General features: G+C 40.8%; 1 protein-coding gene across 1 annotated transcript; it reads left to right on the top strand.

Annotated features, from left to right (window-relative positions):
- The first annotated feature begins 1,404 nt into the window (after positions 1 to 1,404).
- FAM83C (family with sequence similarity 83 member C) lies at positions 1,405 to 20,551 on the top strand. The gene is made up of 4 exons (XM_048498026.1): positions 1,405 to 2,310; positions 11,099 to 11,266; positions 13,590 to 13,714; positions 18,934 to 20,551. The coding sequence occupies exons 1-4, from the start codon at positions 1,762 to 1,764 to the stop codon at positions 19,805 to 19,807; spliced, it is 1,716 nt and encodes a 571-aa protein (XP_048353983.1). The 5' UTR covers positions 1,405 to 1,761; the 3' UTR covers positions 19,808 to 20,551.
- The last annotated feature ends 2,610 nt before the right edge of the window (positions 20,552 to 23,161 follow it).

The raw sequence follows: 23,161 nt of genomic DNA, 5'->3' as shown, positions 1-23,161 counted from the left end.
TTTTATTTGAAAGCTATCACTGCTTACCTTCCAGTGGTAGTGGCACCAAATTTATAGGCACTATTATATATACCAGGGGTCTGGTATATATCAGGTCATTGAACCTGAGGACACAGTTAGAAATTGAGAATTGGTGCTGGGTGCCACCACAGAATGACTGACAAGACAAGGTTTCCCTGGCAGGCTAGGACAAATCAGCATGTTGGAAGGTTACACACAAAGCATCCTATGATGAAAGAAGCTGTTTCTGAATAGATGTTCCTTGTAGACAAAAAGGCAATAGATGCCTCTTGACCGTTTCTGAAACACTTCCCATTCAGACAAGGGGGAGAAAGCCTGAGTCTCAGGCAGTGGAGGGGATCAGTGGCACCAGGGGCTTCAGGACAGCAGCTAGGGCAGCTGGAAGGGGGAGTGGCTACCAGCCCCTACTCATATAAAATATTTTTCTATAGATAGATCCTATTCTGTATCGGTAGTTACAACAATAGATGAATGCAGAGGTGGGATCCAGCAGGTTCTCACAGGTTCCCGAGAGTAGGTTACTAATTATTTGTGTGTGCCGAGAGGGGGTTACTAATTGGTGATTTTGCCACATGATTTTTGCCTTATTTATGCCCCTCCTCTCAGCAGCAGTGCGCAGAACTTGAAGCAGTCTAGCAGGAGGTGCACCGGCGTGCATGGCAGCCTGCGCCTGTGTGCATTTGTTTCCTGCCCAAGGACCGGCGCAGCGGCTGTGTTCTTGCCACAGCCCCTCTCAGGAATGCCCCGCCCACAGAATGCCCGGCCATGCCCCCGTCGTGCCCCGCCCAGCCCCATTGGTGCTACGCCAGTTTGAATCCCACCACCATGGGAACCTCTTACTAAATTTTTTGGATCCCACCACTGGATGAATGGATCATGAGGAAATACAAAGTGAACACAACAGCTTTTAAAGTTTTCCCCTCCTTAATACAACCTAGACATAGCCAAAATTAACTATGTTGCCCAAAAACTAAAAATCTACATTAATATAAACCTTGAATAGAAAACGTTGCCTAGTGTTTAGCATTTCTTTTGCAGCTCAAACCAAATGAGTGGACTGGAGAGCATGAACAGCCACTGCCTTGCACTAAATTTGAACAATTTAAACAATCTGCAGCACCAGTGCTCGGATTTTTTTTAACACCTGAGAAAAAAAAATGTCAAAGAATTACTGGCAGCCTCCCTTCACATTTCCAGACTGGCTCAGTGTTATTACGTTGTTGTATCATTTGTGTATAGCTATAATTATGACAAATCTACATTGACCTTAGAACAGGTTTCAACATTCATATCTCCTCTCCAGGCACGAGAACTGACAGAACAGGTTCCAGTGCTTTGACTGCAAGAGAGAAATTAGTTTAAGGTTAGTTAGGGCGGGAACTTAACTGGGTCGCATTGCTGAAGGAAGTATATCTAAAAGCAGCCACAGAAAACCCTTCTCCTCATTTCCATGAGGAAGGAAACATCGAGACAGGCCCTGAAACCCAGAATTTTTCTGCAACTATTCCGACTTCAGTGGAAAAATTGAGAACAGACTCTTCCAGAAACCACTTTTTCACTGGAATACTCTTATGTTTAGAAGAGACTGAAGACCAAGGAAAGATCAGACAAGCAGCTCAAAACACTGACTCCTGGGGATCTTAACCGTGGAACAGCTTGGATTAAAGTTGCAGCAAAAAAAAGTCACAGAAAAACGAGAGAACACATTATTCCTTGGCAGAGGTAATAGCAACTGTTACCATGTTTGGGTATCCATCAGCAGAATCAAAGAACTGGCTCCACAGGAGCTATGGCAATCTTCAAGGGACCACAGGGCAGCTGAAGAGTCGTGTGGAGGATCTGAAAAAACCATGGCGAACAGAAATCACTCCTTCCATGTTACAGCACAGCGAGACAGCTAGACTGGCCGTGGATGCCTTCCTGGAGCAGGGTGAATCTGGCTACCTGCAAGCCATAGTTCAGGAAAAGGAGCTGCCGTTTCTTTCAACGTTAGACATGGATTACATGAACCAACATAGCCAAAACATCACAGGTTCTCCCATTAATGGGCACGAGGCAGAACTCACAAGAGAAGATGGTACAGACAGTGATTCTCTCCTTTCTGGAGTTACATCTGGTACCTACTTTCCATGTATGTCAGACATTGATCCCCCAGAGTTGGAGCTGGGTTGGCCAGTAGTACCCTCTGTCTCATGGTTTGAGAAAACAGAAGTCAATTTGTATTTCCAAAGGGACAAGGCAAACAACATTAAGGAACTATTTCGATCTCTAATAAGCAAAGCCAAGAGAGTAAGTATAACACTTGTTAAAAATCTTAATGGGGAAGATTTTCATTTCAGTGGGACTCCTGAGAAAACACTGGAATTATAGATGTTGTTGTTGTCGTTTTAGAAAGCTTTCTAGACAATTCGTGTGTGTATGTGTTATGTTCATTTTTAGTGCCTCATTGTTGTAATGTTTTGTACTTGAACAATTGTAAATAAAGTAAAGAATTACTCTGCAGGTTGTGAGCTTTGATAGCTCAGTGTTCTGGAGGCCATCATTCCATCACATGAAGGCCAATTTCTGCACACTCAGGGGCCACTGGATTAACCAGAAAGATGTCTAGGGACCAGAAATATATTTTGCTGCACAGTCTAACTCCTTCACATGTAGTAGGCTCTATAATAAAGCCAGTGTAACCTACTACTGTGAACTTCAGTTATGAAGATGATGGATGAGCATGTCCTGTGCACTGAATACAAAATTTGAACAGAGAAACAAAAGGGAATTAAAAAGCAAATTTATTTCCTTTATGTAGGAAAATTGGCAAAAGATTAGCATACCTTAATTAAAATTTGATGTGGCCTCTGGGGGCCAGATAAAATTGTTCCACAAGCCTTATCTGACTGTCCCTGAGACAATTGTTGTTCTAGACTCGAGATCATTTGGGGATGAGTCAGTAAAGGAATACATGTGAAAAATGTATAATAAATCATGTGGTGTTTCCAGAAAGGATTGCTTCTAATGAGATACCTATTGATGTGTTCAGTTAATATATCTGGATCCAAAATACATTTTGTTAAAAATAACTCCTGTTAATTAATTAATTAATTAATTAATTTTATTACATTTATACCCCTTCAATAATTATCCATGGAATAGTCAGAAGGGAGCTAGCTACTCACTCTAACATATCTCCAAATATCTGGTCATGAAGGGTATTCTCAGATAATGGGACCTTTATTATACATTATATGCCATCTAAAGGTGGAATTATGAACTACAAAGCAAACCCTGTCTTGCTTGGAAGGCAAGTATATGTCTCAGTTCTTCCCTGCAAATGCCTCTGTCTATTGCTTTTAAGTGTTTCCTCTTCATCTGGGCTCCAAATCCATAAATAGGGGGAAATGACTGAGGGAGGTATTTGCAGGGAAGAATCAGAAGGCACAGCAAGGTTTAAGCACCTTTCACTCAAACCAACTGATTTCCACCTATAAATGGCTCTCTCTGCTAACATGAACTCATCAAATTCCAATTTAGAAACTGTGTGATGAGATACTCTAGTTCCTTCACCACAAACTGTTAAGCTGATAAAGAAGCCTATGAGAATAGTTGTCTATACTGAAATTAGTTAATTTGCCCGTTCAGGACTGCATTGGACAGTGCTGACACAAAAATTCTGCAGAGAGCCTGTTTTCTGTTTAATTGCCCAAGTTCTGCCTCCATTATGGGGAGGGAAAAAGAGAGCATTTTTATATTTGTATGTAAGATATGTAACGGCAGCATAAAAAATAAGGAGGGAAGGCTCTGTGTGTTTGCCAGAGAAGGAAACATGAAGGGTGAAATAAATACAAAGTCTTATATGAACTCTCAGTCCTAATTGACATTTATCATTGAGATCAGTAACTTGATTGCTTCCTGGAATGTTGACATTATTAAATTACCTCAGAAACAGAAGGTAAAATTGAACAGATGTGCAGTGAGAAGCATTTTAAAAAAATTACCATACGTAAAGGATTACAACATGATGCAATATGGTAATATGATTAAGGCATGATAATGCAAAACAATATGGATTGTTATGTTTCATTGTACCTTCCGTGGGTAATCTGCATGTTTATCTTTGACAGCTATAAATGGCCTTTGTGCAGTATTAATTAACTTTTTAAAATTATGTCTTTTTGTATTTGCAACCAAGAGGGCTGAAATATTTGACTTTTGTTATCATTCATTATGTGTAACAACATCAATTTGCTCCCCTACACTTGGGCTTTTTCCTCACAACACAAATAAAATGTCTTGAGAACTGAAGGGAGAAGCATTTCGGGGAAGAACTCTGCACAGCTTTTTCCCCAAAACATTTTGAAAATGGTCTATTTCATCATCAGACGGTTTTATTTGAAAGAGCTAAATTAGCTAATCCCCCCCCCCCCAAAAAAAAAATGATTTCAAGGTGTTTCCTGCATGCTGTGCGGAGATCAGGAAACATTTTATTTTTCCTGCCAGAGTTTAAAGCAGAGGTGGGATCCAGCAGGTTCTCACAGGTTCCCGAGAGTAGGTTACTAATTATTTGTGTGCCGAGAGTGGGTTACTAATGGATGATTTTGCCATGTGATTTTTGCCTTAGTTACGCCCCTCCTCTCAGCAGTAGCGCGCAGAACTTGAAGCAGTCTAGCAGAAGGTGCACCGGCGTGCGTGGCAGCCTGCGCCTGAATGCATTCGTTTCCTGCCCAAGGACCGGCGCAGCAGCTGCGTCCTTGCCACAGCCCCACCCAGGAATGCCCCGCCCCGGAATGTCCGGCCATGCCCCCGTCATGCCCCGCCCAGCCCCATTGGCGCTACGCCACAGTTTGAATCCCACCACCATGGGAACCTGTTACTAAAATGTTTGGACCCCACCACTGGTTTAAAGCTCTTGCTTTCATTTTCTCTGCTGCTCACACCCACCATTTCCTGCAGCTTCAGGATTCACCATGCTGTCCACCACTTGCTGAATGTTTCCCACGGACATTTCCTCAGTTGGCATCGTAGCTGCCCACCATTTCAGTGATTTATGTGCATGAATAAAGCCAGCATTGCCTGCCAATTATGCAAGAATGTTGTTTTTCCTTTTTAAAATTATCTTTGAGCTATCTTTGAAGCTACAGATATATGATATGAGGATCAGCAGTATCTATAGATTTTGAGTCTCCATACCTCTGTAACTTCAAAGACACCTCACAGAATTTTTTTAAAAAACAGTTATCACTGAAAAACTTATTTTCCCATGGTAGGCAGACAAAAAGAGCCAAAACTATTCTTTTTACAACATTTGCAAGATATTTTATTTGTTGTCGATTTCTTTCACAGCAGGAATCACTGGGGAAGACACCAGCCACAGATGTAGGCAAAACATCAGGAGAAAATGCTACTAGAACACAGTCATATTTTATTTGTGTTGTGTGGGAAAACCCATGGTCTCAGCTTTGAATGGTTTACAGCAGATATCTCTCTGCTACAACTCCCTTTCTTCTGCCCCATTTTCTGTGATCTTGGTTATAAAAATTTCTGTAAAACAATTATTCGCTTTATGTACCTGACGAAGTGAGGTCATCTTACTCTTAAAAGTTGGAGAACCAGCATGGTGTAGTGGTTAAGAGCGACAGACTCTAATCTGGAGAACTGGTTTGATTCCACACTTCTCCACTGAAAGCCTGCTGATTTACCTTGGGCTGATTTACCTCTCTCAGAACTTTCTCAGCCTCACCTACCTCACAAGATGCCTGTTGAGGATGGGGAAGGGAAGGCAATTGTAAAGCCCTTATGGCAGAGGAAAGTGGGTAAAAAACCCAACTTTTCTTCTTTGAATGAAATACCTTTTGTTAGTCTTCAGGGACATACTGGGAAGCCAAAATGACCTTGGGAAGGGGCCCCGCCCTTTCCCTGCCATACTCTCCACTGCCACCCTTCATGGACCAAGATTTGGCTGTGATGGTAGGTGTGCATGACCATATCTCATGGTCCAGAGCTGCTGCATGTGTGATTCAGATGGGCTGCCATATGCAAGAGGAGATATGCTCCTCCCAGGCCATTGGCTCACTAGGACTTTCCCTGGTGGCATAATGGCCAGCCTGCTCGTTAGTCTTTAAGGTGCCACTTGACTTCTGCTTTATTTTGCTGCAACAGAGTAATGTGACTAACCCTCTGGGATAGTTTATAAATGAAACAAGATGGTTCACATGCTTCTTTGTTAGCTAGTAATTTTTTCCACCTTCTGGGGGAACCTGTTCATTTGTGGAAAAGAAGAACTAGAAAACAATGGGTTCAATGCAGCCAGCTTTTCTTCTGGTAAAAAAGGTTGGAGGAGTTCTCTTTCACCATCTAAAAAGGTTATGGGGGAGGTCATTGGAACGACATGAACAAAATCCATGTTGTATTGGGGGCTGCAGTAAGAAGAAATCAGCATGATTGGGCAAAAAAAAAAGGATGGGTCCAACCCTATGACAGTGAACTATCACTTAAAAATGTAATATGGATGTTGCTAAGTTTTTCATACTATAAGGTTCATATACAGAAAGTGTTGCAAACTAATGTGAAACCAGAATGTAGACCACAGATGTCCAACTCTGGTTCTCCAGATGTTCATGTACTACAATTCCCATCAGTCCTTGCTGGCAATTCCCATCAGCCATGCCAGTAGGGGATGATGGGAGTTGTAGTCCATGAACATCTGAAGCTCCAGAGTTGGCCACCCCTGGTGTAGACTGTAGTAAATGTATTGGGGAAAAAACAGATATTTAGTCATCATCAGACACATACTTACGACATAAGGATTTCACATTAATTGCTCCATTAAAATGTTTTTCTGTGAAAGAACTTTGGTATAAGTAAAACAGGATGCAGTTCTTCTGAAATCTATAGTCTGCCATTCATACATTCTTTGTATTGAGTTAACACAGTTATTTCTCAGCATACAGCAAAAATACACTTTGAAAAGAAATAGGGTGTAATGACTCACAAATCCTATCTTCAGACAATTCAACTAACAGATCAGGGTTGTCTGCAGAATTACCCAGACACCTCACAATCTTTTTGTTTTAAAGCAGTTTGTTTCTAGAAACTGTATGTGTATGTAGTATTGCTGCCTGAGCTCTGAAGACCAAATAGTTTCTCAAATGTTAACCTCAGGATTTTAGGAGCATATTTCCCCGCACCCACCTCCACCCCCGCTCTAATTCTTGTTCACCATTTTCCCTCAACCCTGCTTTGAATCAGCTTATGATGATACTTCGTCACTCACCTACAGTGTGCACATAAAAACTCACAAATTGCTATGGAGTGTGTGTAGAGGGTGGTCATGGTTTCTTGGGTGAATTTTAGAACCTGGGCAAGAGCCAGTTCATGTGTCCAGTCAGTCACTGCCTGTGTATTTGAAAAGTGGAAATAAAAGCAACCAGTCTGAGCCAAGCCCATGAAAGGTTTGAAGGATTCAACTATCACTCACGGAAACAAATAAACTTCTTATTTAATTATTTGTTAAATTTTTCCTTTTTAACTTTTTCTCAACACTGTTAGCAAAGTATTGGGGCCTTAATAAATGGTTTCTGTATAACACTTCAACCATATGCATCTCCTTTCATAAATACTTTTATATTTGAAAATAATATGCAAAATATATTTTCCATTTATCTTGAAATTCTTGATTAGGTCTCCTATTTACTGAGCTCGTTAATTTTGTCATCGTTGCATATTCTCTTGCTTTATTTTGCAAATTTTCTAAGCTAAGACATTTTTCTGCTTTCCATTTTGTTGCAAGCACAACTCTGGCAGCTGTCATCAAATATTCAAAAAATCCTTCAGAATTTCTTAAAATATTGTTTATATACTCTGGCCCTTTCCGCACGGGCCAATAACAGCGCCCTAGGGACAGCAAAAACGCTGCCCCTAGGGAGCTGTTCGCATGGGGGGCGCAGCTGCATTGCAGCCGCGCCACCCTCACTCCCCCCCCAGCGGCGCGAAGCCGCTGTTTTCTGTGCGAACAGCAGCAGCTGGAAGGCGCCACCCCTCCTTTCCCAAACAACGTACCTTCCCTGCGCCCTTCCGGCGCGTCACCCAGGTCTGGGGACACGCCCCCCCTGCCCTGCGACTCCAGAGCTGTCGCGCAGGGCAGGGGGGGCGTGTCCCCTGGCCTGAATGACACATCGGAAGGTCGCAGGGAAGGTATGTCGTTCGGACGACGGCGCAGCGCTGCGCCGTCTTCTCTGCCTTTACCGGGATCGTTCGTGCGAACAGTCCCGGGGGTGTGTGTCAGTGTTGTATACGCCGACGCACCCCCCAGCGTGGCCGTGCGGAAACGGCCTCTGTCTCAGTAAAAGAAAAAAAACAGAATTGTAACTTCATTCACCACAAGCTGGACTGTCTTTGTTTTAGAATGCTCCATTTGAGTCCATTTGAGTTATATCCTGGATTTTTAATAATCAGGCTCTAATTACATGATCATCATTTTGATCTATGTTTCTTTTCTTTGCTGGTTTACCTGCTCATAACCAATTATATAAACCTATTTTCAAATCCGCTGTCTCTAATTTTACTATTCTTTAATATGTGTTCTTTATCCAATCTATGATCCAAACCGAGTCAGCTCCTTTCTTTTTCTCATCTTGTAGAACTTTTACAGCACAATCCTATGGGAGGGGGCAAATCGACTAGTGGAGCCAGAGCAGGACTGCGCTGATGCATTTTCCTCTTCTGCTGGTGCAAGGGGCACCCTCACTGGCAGAGGGGGGTAAACACAGTGGCCATCAGCCACCCCCTGAACTCTGCAGTGATGAAACCAAGTGGTCTGGGCAACCATGGAAGAACAGAGAGGGTGGACCAGGGCATTCCCTAGGGTGAAATTTTGCAGAAGTTCATGCCATACCGCGGGGCTTAGACTTATGCCACCCTTTTGGATGGCACAAGTCCATTTAGCCCTATGGAGGGCTTTCAGAAAGTGAGGGGTATGCTTGCTTTTTCTGCTTCCCCGCACCACCAGAAAGCCTTCTAGAAGTTGTGGGCTGACAACAGCGCCATTCCTAGCTGCCCCGGGCTGTGGATTGGGCTGCCCATCCTATTCTTGGCTTTTTTCTTTTCCAGATGAATTTACTTATCTGTTTCTGCCATTCTTTTTTTTTTCTTGTACATAAATTGATGGCATTTTAAATGAAAAGTTCCATTTTGGGAAATAGTCATTTTGACAATACAGGTACTACCTATCCATTAAAGTTTAATTTAGTCCATCTTTGCATATCCTCTTGTATCCTTGTTTATGTTGTTTGTATCCTTATTTTATAATTATTTCAATAACGTGTCATTTTGTTCAGTTAAATTTATTCCTAAATATTTGATATGATTTGCTATTACAGTACAACCACTCACCTTGCTGATTTCTTTTTCTTCTTCCTTTGATAAGAATTTCAATATAATTTATGTGTTCCTTATTGATCTTGTAGCCTGAAAAAGATCCAAATATTTCAATTTGTTCCATTATAAACTGTATTGACTGATTGTCATTACCATGTCATCGGCATAACATTTCACTTTAAACTCTTCTCAGTCTACTCTTAGTCCTTTAATTTGTGAGTCTTGCCTAATCTTATTATTTAATACTTCTAATACAAGGCTAAATAACAGCGGTGATAGTGGGCATTCTTGACGTGTTACTTTTTCAATTTGTATTCCTTCAGCTAAGACTCCATTTATTAAGATCTTAGCATGTTGTTTTGTATAAATCAAATTCAAAAATTTTGAGCCACACTTTAAGTTTTCAAAACATTTTAGCAAAAAAGACCAAGCTATATTGTCATGTCAAACACTTTCTCGGCATCCAAAAAAATAAACACTACTTTCTTCTTTATCTTCACAAATTCTGTTCACAAAGCAAATATTATCTTTCATGTACCTTTTTGGAACAAAATCTGTTTGATCCTCATGTATTAAAGCTGTTATGCATCATCTTAATCTTTTCACCATGATTGAAGTAAAGAGTTTATAGTCCACATTTAAGAGTGAAATCAGTCTATATAATTGCAAAAATGAAGGATTATTTCCTTTCCTTATAATGTATGGGCTTCTTGTTACAAAGGCGGTACTATCTTCTCTCTACTGATTTCATTCATAACTTTCTGCAGTGCAAATATTAAATTCTCCTCCGTACATTTATAAAATCCATCTGGGCCTGTCAGTTCAATATTCTTCATTTAACCAGGGATTTAAAATAATTTTATTATGGAAAATCTGAAAACTACACATTGCAACGAGAGTACTATCCAGTCACAGACTGATCACACAAAAGATGAAATTGTAGATGGCAACGTCTTCCCATCCAATCCAAGACAGTCTCCAACTCAAAAGCTGCCCCTTTTCTTTAGACTACAAAATGACCAGAAATCACCCACCTAGGGCCTTACTTCTTCATATACTTTAGTATCAGAAATCAGCAGGTGACTTTTTCAATGGCATGGAAATCTATCTGCAATGTTGTTAATTGCTAATGACTGCAAGTTGTCTTGCTGCAAAAGTTGTAATAAAATGGGCCCCATTGGGATGTATACATTACTCCACCAGCCCATGTCTCAAGCTGCTAGAATTCTGTGAGGAATTCACCTCTTCAGCTTTATCCTACCACTTCCTGAACATTTAGGATTCCTTGTTGCTTCCCTGGGGACAGTCTGGAGGGCAGGGCATAGGAAAAAAAGATGCTATTGATGTGTTGATGTCACTTGCAGCTAAAACTCGTAAGTGACATCACAGGCGCTCTGGGATTTTACCAGTGGCAAAAGTAAAGAGATTTGTGAAATCCTATTATACCTGTGATGTCACTTCCAGGTTTTAACTGTAAGTGATGTCAACACATTGACAACACACATACACCATTTTCTTCCACAACTCATTTGAACACCAGTGGAAAACAGATAATTCAGTAGGGTTGGTACATATTCAGTAGGGGTTTGTATACATATATATATTCAGTTGCTATAGACAATATCAGTTGCTATAGTTTGGAAATTGTGTTATAATAATCTTCTGTCAGTTTTTAAAAAATTTATCTTGCTTTTTTTTCATACACTCCATGCAGGTGATCGCAATTGTGATGGACCTCTTCACAGATATGGAGATACTCAGTGACCTGATGGAAGCTTCAAGCAAACGACACGTTCCTGTTTACTTAATCCTTGATGAAAAGAACTTGAATCATTTTGCAGAGATGTGCAGTAAAATGGATCTTGGCATGGACGACTTTCCAGTATACTTAACTTTTTAATTTAGTTGCAGACTGTAACACCTCCCCACTCCCTCTAGAGAGACAGAAGCCCAACAGGGGGGCAGCGTGTTGCGGGTGGAGTTTGATAGCTGTTGTTGGCCTAGGCATTCCCCACTCACACACACACCAGCCCTTTAGTCAAAAAATTCTGTCAGGAAGACTAATAATTATCTGCCACCAGTTCTGAGGTAAAAATATGGAACTTAGAGAGGATTTTGAAAGATAAAACAAAACTAGATTTTATTTTACAAGCTTTCCTCTCATGTGTTATTACAGAGAGGTACTTAAGCATTTCTGGTTCCTTGAGGCAGATATTTACTTAGATGTTACAGAACAAATGCAGTTTCTCTTAAATGGCTGTTTCAGCTACAAGATATAGCTTCACTTAAATATGGCTATTTCAGTTTCTAGATAACTTCACATTTGCACAGGTATCTCTATTTAGGGTAAACCTTTTCAGCACGTTCCTGAACACTCTCCTAAAACACCCACCCTTAACTCCAAAGAGCACTGGCTTGGGACAGATTAAACTTTGGGGTTTCACTAAAACCACACTTAACTCCGCCAGTTAAGCTAAACACACCCTCATGGGCTCTCTGGCTCAGTATCTAGCTGTGGTCTCCTCATGAGACAGTAGCCAAGCCCTCTGTGTAGTCACAGGAGCATCCCTGTAAAATAAGTTTCCCTCTTGTCTTCCCCCACCACAAGGCCTCCCAGCCTCTTCTGAAAACAAGGCTCTTTCCTCTCAGTCTTTGAGATCTCTGAGAACACTGGCCCCCTAGCTGTTCTCCCTCTATCTCTGTCTTTAGACACAATCTCCACTGACTGAATTTGAGAGTTGACACGATCTGTGTGTCATGCAAGCTCTCAAGCTGCTTTCAGATCTCTCTGAACTGTTCAAAATCTCTTTCTCTGCTTTTATATCCATGAGCCCACCCTCTCTGTGGCTCCTGGCTACTGCATCTCAGCCAGCCAATCAGGTGGTGCTCTGGTTAACACTGGGTGCTTCTGCTCGGGCTGAACTGCACCTTTTTAAATTAACCCTTTTAAAGCCTAATCCATCACAGACTATGTTAAAAGAACCTAGGATGATACACAAAAAAATGAAGGGAGGGAGGGAAAAATATTTACATATATTTTATTACCTTTCCTCTTTTCATTACCTAAGTGAAAAGTTGCTGATGTGTTGAAAAGCTGTCTCAGCTAACAGTCACCATCTTGAAAAATGAATTCCACAAGTCAGTTATACACTTGTGAAACAGTATTGTCTTACTCTCTTTGGGTCCCCATTTGGGAAGAAAGGCAGGGTACAAATGAAATAGATTTTTAAAAAAATTTATTGACACCACATATTAGGTAAGATCAATATACTCTCTCCATACCTTCCAAAATTGTATAAACTCCCCTCCTTCAGTCATTTCGCTTGCACATATTTAAACACTCCTGTAAAAGCACTGAGCATATTCCACCCTTCCAGCACCATATGTAGGTTGAACCCAGATATCCTGGTTGCCTGTCCCCAGAACAGATGATGTCTCAACACACAACTTTCAACCGTGCCTGCTTTTTTTTCCCAGAAGACTTATCACAGATTCCATATTTGGCACCAAACACACTGAACAGGGAACAGAAAAAGAATTCACGCTGACACGCCCTATAATAGCAGAGACTGAGCATCCATCAGTTGTGGTTTCTTGTAGCTGAAAAACCTAATAATTAAGATCCAGATTTTCACAGATGTGCCCAAAACAGAAATGCTGGGATCCTGTTGGACATTAAAATGCATCTTCCTGAGTCTTCATGGAATAAATGCTAAGAATTTACTAGCGGTCAAACCAGCAAATTGTCTATTAAATTTAAATGTGGGCTGGTCAGTGCAATTAGGCTGAATAGCCAACACCACTAGATGTGTTGAGAAAAGTACGAAAGAAAACGTATTTTCAGAAATTGTTGCTCTTTTGGATATGCTGCTTCTGCTGAACCTGTTAATATAATGTCTGCCATTTGAACAGGCATGGATCAACATGAACCTTTTCCGTTAGTACAACTGACATGCAAAAGGATATGTGTCTGAAAGCAGCCTCTGCTATTTAGCCAGATACTAACTCATCTCAGAGTCATATTATGTTTTAAAATGCAAAACTATCTTTTCCATTCCCTTCCAATCAGTGCCTAAAATGACTAGACACATCCCAATGCTCATTTATTTTCTACTCTTCCCCATAAGCACTTTGCTAAATGGAAAAAAAGAGATGTCTTGGCTGGGTCTCAATTCTAATGTGCCTTCCCCTTCCCTCCATTCCAGAACATGCGCATACGCTACGTGAGCGGAGACACATACTACAGTAAGGCTGGCAAGAAGCTTGCAGGACAAGCTCTTGAGAAATTCATGATGATTGATTGTGAACAAGTGCTTGCTGGGACCTACAGGTGGGAACTATGAGCAATTATATCATTTTCATACATAATTCTAAGAATGCTCTTTTGCCTATAATGTGGTTTTCTTTGAACCATGAGAAAATTATTATTGCGCCATATATCCCAGGAAGCAGTCATTTTAAACATGACATATTCCTTGTGACTACGTAATGTAGGTGATTTGAGTGTTGCCTATTTGCGTTCAAAGTAGTATTAAAAGATACACATTATCAATGGTCAAGAGAAAAAAATGTAGTTTCTGCGTTCTCCTCCTGAACTGATGGCCTCTTGTGAACAATGAGATGGTGATATTTGAATTTCTAACTGCAATAATGGTCCATTCTTCACAGCACAAATAAGAAGAAGAAGAAGAAGAAGAAGAGTTTGGATTTATATCCCCCCTTTCTCTCCTGCAGGAGACTCAAAGGGGCTGACAATCTCCTTGCCCTTCCCCCCTCACAACAAACACCCTGTGAGGTAGGTGGGGCTGAGAGAGCTCCGAAAAGCTGTGACTAGCCCAAGGTCACCCAGCTGGCATGTGTGGGAGTGCACAGGCTAATCTGAATTCCCCAGATAAGCCTCCACAGCTCAGGTGGCAGAGCTGGGAATCAAACCCGGTTCCTCCAGATTAGATATACGAGCTCTTAACCTCCTACGCCACTGCTGCTCCTATAAAACGTTTTCAGGCCGCAAAATAAAATGTTTTGGGGTGAAATTCGAGTGTTTTCCCCAAAATGTTTTATTTTTCTTGAAAAAGTTTTGTTTAAAAAATGCTAAAATCAGAACTTTTTTCCAGAAAATGTTTTGAAAACATTTCCTGCTTGCTGTGAAGACTGCAAGAGACATTTACCCCCACCCTTAGGAGCTGCTATTTTCATTTTTGCCATCCCTCGCACCTGCCATTTTCTGCCACTGCAGGATTCTCTGTGCCATCCCCCATTTTCAGAAGGTTCCCACAGACATTTTCTCTGATTGCAGCTCATCTGCCCACAATTTCATGTAAAAAGTACATGAAAAAAGTTATTTTTTCTAAACTGCCAATTCAGCATACATGTCATTTTTCCCTTTCTTTTGGTTTCTGGAGGGAGTGGTAATTCAAGTAAGCTACTTTATGACCTCAAAAATATTGTGAATAACTTTATTCATGTACTTTTTACATGGAAATTGCAGACGGATGAGCTGCAGAAAATGGCAGGTGGGAGCTGCTAACAAAATGGAAGTGAGAGCTCTAATAGTGTGGGGGGGGGGCAGGGAAAAGAACCATTTTGGGGTGTAATGCTTTATTTGTCTGTGCTATTCAGACAAAAAAACCCCAAAATGATTCTTTTTAAAATATCTGCAAGACATTTTGTTTGTGTTGTGCAGAACAGACCAATGTTAAAATGTAAAAACTTGTAATATGAGTTGGCATGATATCACCATGCAGATATAAGAAATATGAACATTTATTTATTTAAGTGTATCCTTGAAAAGCAATATAAGGCTGTAATATTATAGGTATTCTTATCTTATGGGTATCTTATGAGTATCTGGGAACAAATCTGGCTGAACTCCATTAAACCTGTTTACAAGGATAAATGCATAAAATCACACGTGCCCCAAACATCAATGTTGCATAACTGCTACACAATTTTTAACTTCCTGCTTACATTCCACAGTTACCATATTGCATTCCATCTTAATTGAAGCACTTGTAATTACAGGGTTAGCTTCCGTTTTATATTCATGTGCCTTTTTCCAGACTATTCCCTGGCTCTCTTTTGAGGAAACAGCCCTACTTTAATTTCCACCAGCTCTGCTACCCTGACTGATACAGTTATACTCTATGCATGTAGCTCACCTATCTCCACATCTGATTTCTCTGCATTTGTGAAATCATGAAGGCTGTAATAGTTGCCCTGACTTTTCTTTACTTACAGGGATCCTGCCTACCATACTTTATGAGATTTCTCAATGCATATCAAAGTCCCATTCCAAAATGCATTTTTGTTTAGATTGTAATAGAATGGCTTGTAAAGTCTGACGTTAGAGGCACACTTGACAGTTAAATTAGCTAAGTTTGTTACTCTAAAGACCAGTTAGGAACAGAATTACAGTGCCAGTCTAGGAATGGTATAAATCTGCTTGAGATGACATGGGTAGTTTACTGGGGCCAATATCAGGCACCCTCAATGAAATATTCAAAGCCATCTCCCCCAGTCCCCAGGTTTAGTGCTTTATATACTCCACCCAGTCCTGTAGCTGATCATGCCCTGATGGGGAATTCTTTGATTCCATTCCAAAAGCAATAGTGGGGAGGACAAGGCTCTGCCACCTTTCTGTAGAAGACAGAATTTCATCAGATGCAACCAGCCAGGCTGCGGTAAGAAAATCTGCCTTTGCTGATACACAAATATGAAAGACCTAGAAGATCTGAGCTCCAGTTGGGATCACCTCAGTGGGGATGTTAATTCTTCCCCCTGCACACCTCTCAGGAAGTCTTGCTCACAAGCAGTTGTTGCAGATGCTGGTGATTTACCATGGTATCAGGCAATTGTTTTCTGAGGCTGGTAGAGACCTCAAATGCCTGGATGCCTCATCCTCAGATCTTAGGTACTACCTTTTAAAGGGAGATGGGGACAAACTGGCTTTGGTACCTGATCTTAAAGGAAAACTCATTACACATGATCCAAGGCACTCTGTTATTGCTTCACATAGCACTGGACTGATCCTCAGCATTGAAAACAAGTTCTGGTGTCAAACGCAAAAGATAATTCAAGTCCTTCAACAGACTTTCCACATTTACCTTAATCCGTTTCATTTGAGCTGGCAAAGGAAAGCCTTTGCATCTGATGCATGCAACAGTCATTGCTGTAACATATACTGCCATATAGAGGCACCTAATGTCAGGATCAAACTGTTTCAGTGGTCCTATCTATTCTTCACCATCATGTTGGGAACAGTAACGTTTCTGAGTCCACAGACAGAGACTGAAAGAGTGAGGAATGGTTTAAAGCAACTTTAATATGAAGAGGAACTAAAACTTCTTGTATAGCAGTCTCTAGAACCTTAGTCATCTGATCTTAGGCCAAGTCTTTAAACTATCAGTTCCTTAACATGACTAAATATAAGGCATGTCTCTAACTTGTAAATTATATCACTGTAGATTAAGCAAGTTTAAATTTACAACTACTCAAACTCACTACAGATAGTGTGAATCTAGGTTTAGTGAATCCTGGAGTTACTGAAACTGAGGTATTTCGCAGCTCATTGTACATATGAATGAAATTCCCAAATGGCCACAGTGACTATCTTTTAGTTTGCTTCCATTTTTGTAACCAGGCAATGACATATAACTACTTATTTATATTATCTCATTTATATGTTAGCCAAAATGCTGGGGTCTGCCCTTTTAGAATAGGAAATCAAGAAAAGGCAGAGCATGTTTTAATGAAAGCTCGAGATCTTTGTTGCCAACTTTTATAGAGATCAGCCTTTACAAGAAATCTGCAGGAGAGTGAAGTGAAAGTTTAACCATTTTTATTATAAAGGTAAAATAATAGATGTACAAGCATGGTTTTGGGGAATAAGGCAATAATTACCTGCTCTAGAAGCAGAATAGTCTAGAAGCAGAGTTAAGCGACCTGCACTGAGCTCCAGTAGAGGAAGAAAAACACTATCAACTAGGGAGAGGGGTGTCCAGAAGAATACTGAACCCTGAGTGCTGGGCTAGGAGGATAATTATAGGAAGAACTGGGTCCTCAGATTTTGCTAAGTGGCCCTGATTTTCCAGGACAAAGGAGATTCTAGCGAGAAGAACACTTAACATGAATGTAAAGTATTCAAGTTAAGTGTTGGAGTAGTTAAAATTATTGGTTGGACACTAGGCTTAGTGTTCTAAGCTTGGGAGTGCCTGGAGATAGAAGGAAGCTGACTTAATCACAATTTCTAGACAATGCTAAATGCAAATTAAAGTGGTCTTTAGGAGAGGTTTATTGGAGATTAGAAAAATAAGACTAGTATTTTTGAAAGGAACTTCTTGATGAGATTACATTAGCATGTCCTTTGTTTCATAGAAGCTTGTAGACCAGGGCTGGAGATGGGAACTAGCTTTTCCAGGTTGGAATATTGTCTCTTCCTAATCTCTTTAGAAAAGGAGGGGCAAGTTACATTTGCAAGGTTGATGTTGGCGAGGGCAAGTCCAGGCAGGTTTTACTGCCCTCATGGGTGTCTCTGAGCTGATGCAGAGGATGGCATCCATCTTGGCTCTGCACCACTAGGCCATCCTGCAAAGTTGGCAGGATAGGTAGAAGCACCTACTTCTAAAACAGAGCCCCTACCCACCCCACCCCACCACGGTTTGCCTAGTAATACATAGGTTAAAGTACTAGTTTCAGTAATAGCCTAATGAAGATAGCTTCTATGGACTCATCCTGAGTCACTGATCCACTCAATGATGTATATCCTGCCACTTTCCTACCATAAGCGCATGTGTGTAAAATGCTGTCAAATTATAGTCAACATGGCAACCCAGTAGGGTTTTCAAGGCAAGAGACTAACAGAAGTGGTTTGCCATTGCCTTCCTCTGCATAGTGACCCTGGTATTCCTTTGTAGTCTTCCATCCAAGTACTACCAGTGCTAACCAGGGCTAACCAGGGCTAACCAGTACTACCAGGGCTAACCAGGGCTAACTCTGTTTAGCTTCTGAGATTAGATAAGATATCACTAAGCAAAGTGTGAAGCCTTTCTCCAGCCTAAGACTATTCCACGGCACATACAGCAAAATACTGTCAATGGTGCAACTGACATGTCTAACCAACTTCCATTTTTGCTTTATTTATTTATTATTGACAGTCAAATGTTTTCACAGATACTCCATTTATATATCAAATTTTGATCCCAGAACGCAGATTTGCACAGTGGAGCCAAGTGCAGAAAAGACAGACAAGAAGGAAGATAGCAGGCAGAAGCAAAGCTAGGGTGGAGGGGGAAAGTAATGAAAAAAGGGGAGAATGTGAACTGGAGGGAACAAAGGTGGGAAAGAGGAGAAGCTGCAAAGGAGAAGGACAGAAGGATTGGAGAGAATGTGGAAGAACTTGGAAAGATGGGGAGGGAGGAAGTGGGGGAAGTGAAGAAGCTGCAAGGGCTATAGCGGAGAAGGACCAGATGGGGAGATTAGGTTCCCCTCCTCCCAGTGCATCCTTGTGTATCTAAAGACAGACTTGTGTTATCTCTGATCTTCTCTTTTCAGTTTTACGTGGCTGTGCAGCCAAGTCCACACCTGCCTAGTGACACAGTTCAAAGGAAAACTCGTTGAGGATTTTGACAGAGAATTCCGATGCTTATATGCCGAATCGAGATCTGTGAATAAACTCAGTGCTTCCAGTGCTGAAGGATCCACTTCCTCTTCTCACACAAACTCGCAGAAGACTGAGCCGGCTTTAAAGCATTCTCAAATGAATGAGAGCGATATCTCAAGCCCTTCAAGTAGCTCCTCCAACTCTAGCATAGTAAGTATAAAAAGATCACCATATCGAAACCAAGTGACCTCCACTGTGCCCTGTGAGAAGAAAGAAGTGGCTCCTGGTGAAACAAGAAAAGATGCCCTGGGCTTCCTGAGGCTTTGTGACTTGAAACACCAACCCACAGACCACCCAAACTCTAGTTATGGCACATCAACAAAATTAAATTTTCCCTTTGATGATACATCTAATGTTCGAAGATTTAAGGCATCTTTGCTATCAGTATCTTCACCAAGGTTAGACACCAATGCAAGATATGGACATGATCTGCAGTTTGGGACTGAGGATACTGGAATAAACAACAAGTTCTTCTATTCTGCACAGCCTATGGAAAATATAAACAAAATGCAGAAGGATGAGAAACCAATAACTCACAGATACACCAAACTAGACCTCCTTAGCCAGCCTACTCATCCACTAAGTAATGAGATCAGATACGCAGTCCCCAATTCTTCTGACCTCTGTGATGATGTGCCAATGGAAAACAAAAGCCATATACAGAGGAATGAGAAGAGGATGACTCTCGGGCACAGTAAACTGGATCTGATTACTAACTATAACAAATCAAAAGCTAAGCATATTCACAGTCGATTTGAGCTGTAATCAGTATTTTGGGGTTTCAGCAAGTGGTTCACAAGTGCAGGCATGACACCTGTAATAATAAAAATATGGAAGTTCAACAACCCACATTTTTAACTGGTCTGGCTTTCAGATTTGGCTGGACAAAACCTGAAAAGGTATCATGACAGGCATAAAAAAACACCTCACAGAGAGACACACAAGATGAGCTGTCCTCAGATATTAGAGGCTTCTAATGTCAGTGAACTTCTTTGAATGGTTCTGCCTTTCATTGAAATCAGTGGAAGAGCAACCACATTCCAATGACACCAGTGTAAGTGCATTCACATTTCCTGGCAGAGCCTGAAGATGAGGAACATGAGTTACACAAAATAAAGGACAGGCACAGAAGCGGAACTTAAACCTGCTCTTTGTGCATAAAGGACAATCCTGGAAGGCTCTCTATTCAGAGCTGCTACAGATAGCAATGGTATATCTGTGCTTTGAAATGTGTGTGCCCTGCCATCTTCTCTCTCCTGTACTACTCCGTCCTCACTTCTCTTCCCTTCTCTCCCTAGTGTGGCACACAAGTATTACTCTGCAATATACAACATACAAGATCTCTTTTTTAAAAAGAGAAATGCATTAACCTGTGATCCTGCTGCCGGTGCCGAAATATGAAATTACATGAAACCACTATTTAAGTTCCTGTGTCATGTCAATCACAGCCTCTATTCGTGCAACAAATGTTTTCTTTTAAAAAATCACTTTGGTTTGGGTAGATGATATCTCTTTAAATAGCCTGTGAATCCTGCAGTAGAACATTGCATTGGTAGGGGCAAAATAGTTGGCTCTTGTTTTCATGTTTAATAAACTCTTGCAGTTTCACAAGAAACACTTAATTAGGAGGATCTCTGGGCGCATTGATGTTAGGTATGTAAACTAGTTCAAAGGGTGGATGCAGTCGTCTGAAAATCAGCAGCCTGTGCAACCTGAATTCTGCCCTTGGTTCTGTGCACATTATGGTGCACTCTTTAATTATGTGGACATATATTTATCCAAAAGTGATGATCAACCAGATTTGAAAAATGCATTTTCACAATCATAGCTCTGTTTTTATCCCTTGAATCACTGAAAAGAATTAGGACACAGCTGAGCCTTTTGAAGTCCCACTGGTTTCAGCAGGAGTATTAGGCAAATAAGTAAATGAATGTCATTCAAATCGTTGGGACATAGAATTAATTTTGAAATGATTGTCTCCTAACTTAATAGGAGGAGCAGGATGTCACTGGCTAGGACAACTTGATGACTGTTGGGACAACTGGCGAGGGGGCGGTTCTGTTCCTTCTTGGAAAGAAAGTCCCAGAAGGTGATGCTGAGGGACTACTGTGGTACCTCATGGACACTCGCTTAGGAACTCTGCAAGGGACCACTTTTCTTCTGTGTTGCTTAATATGAAATTACTGGAAGATTGCTAGAAGTTGGCTGAATTGGCATCAGGATGTTTATGATGTCCAACCTTATTTCTCCTTTCTATCCAAAGTTCAGGAAAGCAGAAGAGACTCTAAACCAGAGTCTGGAATAAATGACAGACAGGATGTTGCTGATCTTGCTGAAAGTTAATACATGCAAGGCAGCTAGTATGGACAGATGGGAAAGAAATATACAACCTGTCTGGAGAGGTTATACTTGTGCTCCTTGCTGTTTAGGAGGTGAATATATCAAGGAGCACTTTTTATCAACATAAACTAGCCTGCCAGCTGCAGCCATTCCTAGAGAAAGCAGATCTTGCCACTGTCACACATACCTAGGTAACATCAAGGTTAGACTATTGCAACTTGCTCTATACGACACTACCTTTGAAGACTTCCTAGAAACTACAACTGGTACAAAATATGGCAGCTAAGATGTTAACTGGAGCCTACAACAAGCATATAAACACACTTTGCCAACTGTTTTGGCTTAAATTTTATTCCCAAGCCCAACTAAAAATGTAGGATTGATTTATTGTTTCCCAAAACAGCCTGGATTCAAAACCCCAAAACATCGGTACCACCCACGTGAACTCATTCAGGCCCTGAGGTCAAAAGCTGGGCCCTGGAGTGGAGAAGGAACCTGCACTGAGAGATACACCTCTTGCAAGAGTGCCCAAAATTTTGCTGCCCTAAGTCTCAAAAGCATCCTTTTTGGGGAGGTTAATGGTGTCTCTCCTGGCTTTCCACCAGGGCTTAACCACTTTTGGAACTGCTTGCTTAGGCTCATTCCGCATGGGCCAAAAACAGCAATGTGAAAATGGTGTAAAAGGGTTTAAAACGGTGTAAAAGGGTTGATACCATTTTCACACTGTTTTCACACCACTGTTTTTGGCCCATGTGAAATCAGCCTTAGTTTATAGATGGAGGCAGAGACTATGAGATGAAGATGATTCTGGATTTTATTGATGCTGCTTCTATTTTTAAATCTGTATTGTGTATTGCTATTTTTATATTAGTGAAATTTTGTTTAGGTTATATTCCTTTTTTGTGGACTGGTATTTTTATAGGCCACTAAATGTTCTTTTTAATAGAGTGGGTTTTCCAAAAAAAGTAACTTTTTTTTGTACTTCAGGGGCATACAATCTGACCAGCAGCATTTTTTTTATTGTTTCAGGGCTTGGACTTGCCTTTTTATTTATTCTTTGAAGCACTATATGAATTGATGGTGCTATTTAAGTAAATAATCAGCAAGCTTGTCTTTTTTCTATTCAATAAATGAGAAAAAATAACCAGAATGATATAGTTTTGCAACAGTATTATTTATCACAATATTGAATTTCTGTAGGCAGCTGTATTTAATATTATGCATATGTGGTACTCCTCTGGAATTTGTATTAATGTGGAAGGAGGAACATTTTCACCTGCTATTTGAAGGCAGTACCTAAAAACTATATTTATTATTTATTGTTACTATTATTAAAATTATGTACGTTGCCTTTCCTCCTGGCATAAGGCAACTTACTGTAAAATCATTGTCAGTTTAAAAGCAAAAAATAAAATAACAATAAAATAAAATTTTGTAAGGAACGAATCACTTCCTTTAATACGTGGCAATGGTTATTCAGTAAACCAGTCAACTCCTGTGGTAAATCAGAAGCCATTCCAGTAATCATGCTCTGCCTTTCTGTCTTGCTCCTGCTGCCTCAGAAAAGCAAATAGTTCAAGAGTGGGCCAGTGACAGCTGTTGAACCGCCAACATTCCTCTTAATAAGTTTAAAGACTAATATCATTTTGTCGGAGGCTTTCACGGCCGGATTCAACTGGTTGTGGTGGGTTTTCCGGGCTGTGTGGCCGTGGTCTGGTGGATCTTGTTCCTAACATTTCGCCTGCATCTGTGATTCACCTCTGAAGATGCCAGCCACAG

The sequence above is a fragment of the Sphaerodactylus townsendi genome, linkage group LG05, assembly GCF_021028975.2.
Source record: "Sphaerodactylus townsendi isolate TG3544 linkage group LG05, MPM_Stown_v2.3, whole genome shotgun sequence".
Lineage (NCBI taxonomy): Eukaryota > Metazoa > Chordata > Lepidosauria > Squamata > Sphaerodactylidae > Sphaerodactylus > Sphaerodactylus townsendi.
This window is presented reverse-complemented; position numbering and strand designations above follow the sequence as displayed.

Bases quoted from the DNA above. Each gene is read 5' to 3' on its own strand.
- FAM83C (XM_048498026.1), top strand. From the start codon at position 1,762: ATGTTTGGGTATCCATCAGCAGAATCAAAGAACTGGCTCCACAGGAGC. The intron at 2,311-11,098 runs GTAAGTATAACA...CACTCCATGCAG, and splicing joins TAATAAGCAAAGCCAAGAGA to GTGATCGCAATTGTGATGGA. The intron at 11,267-13,589 runs GTATACTTAACT...CCTCCATTCCAG, and splicing joins TTGGCATGGACGACTTTCCA to AACATGCGCATACGCTACGT.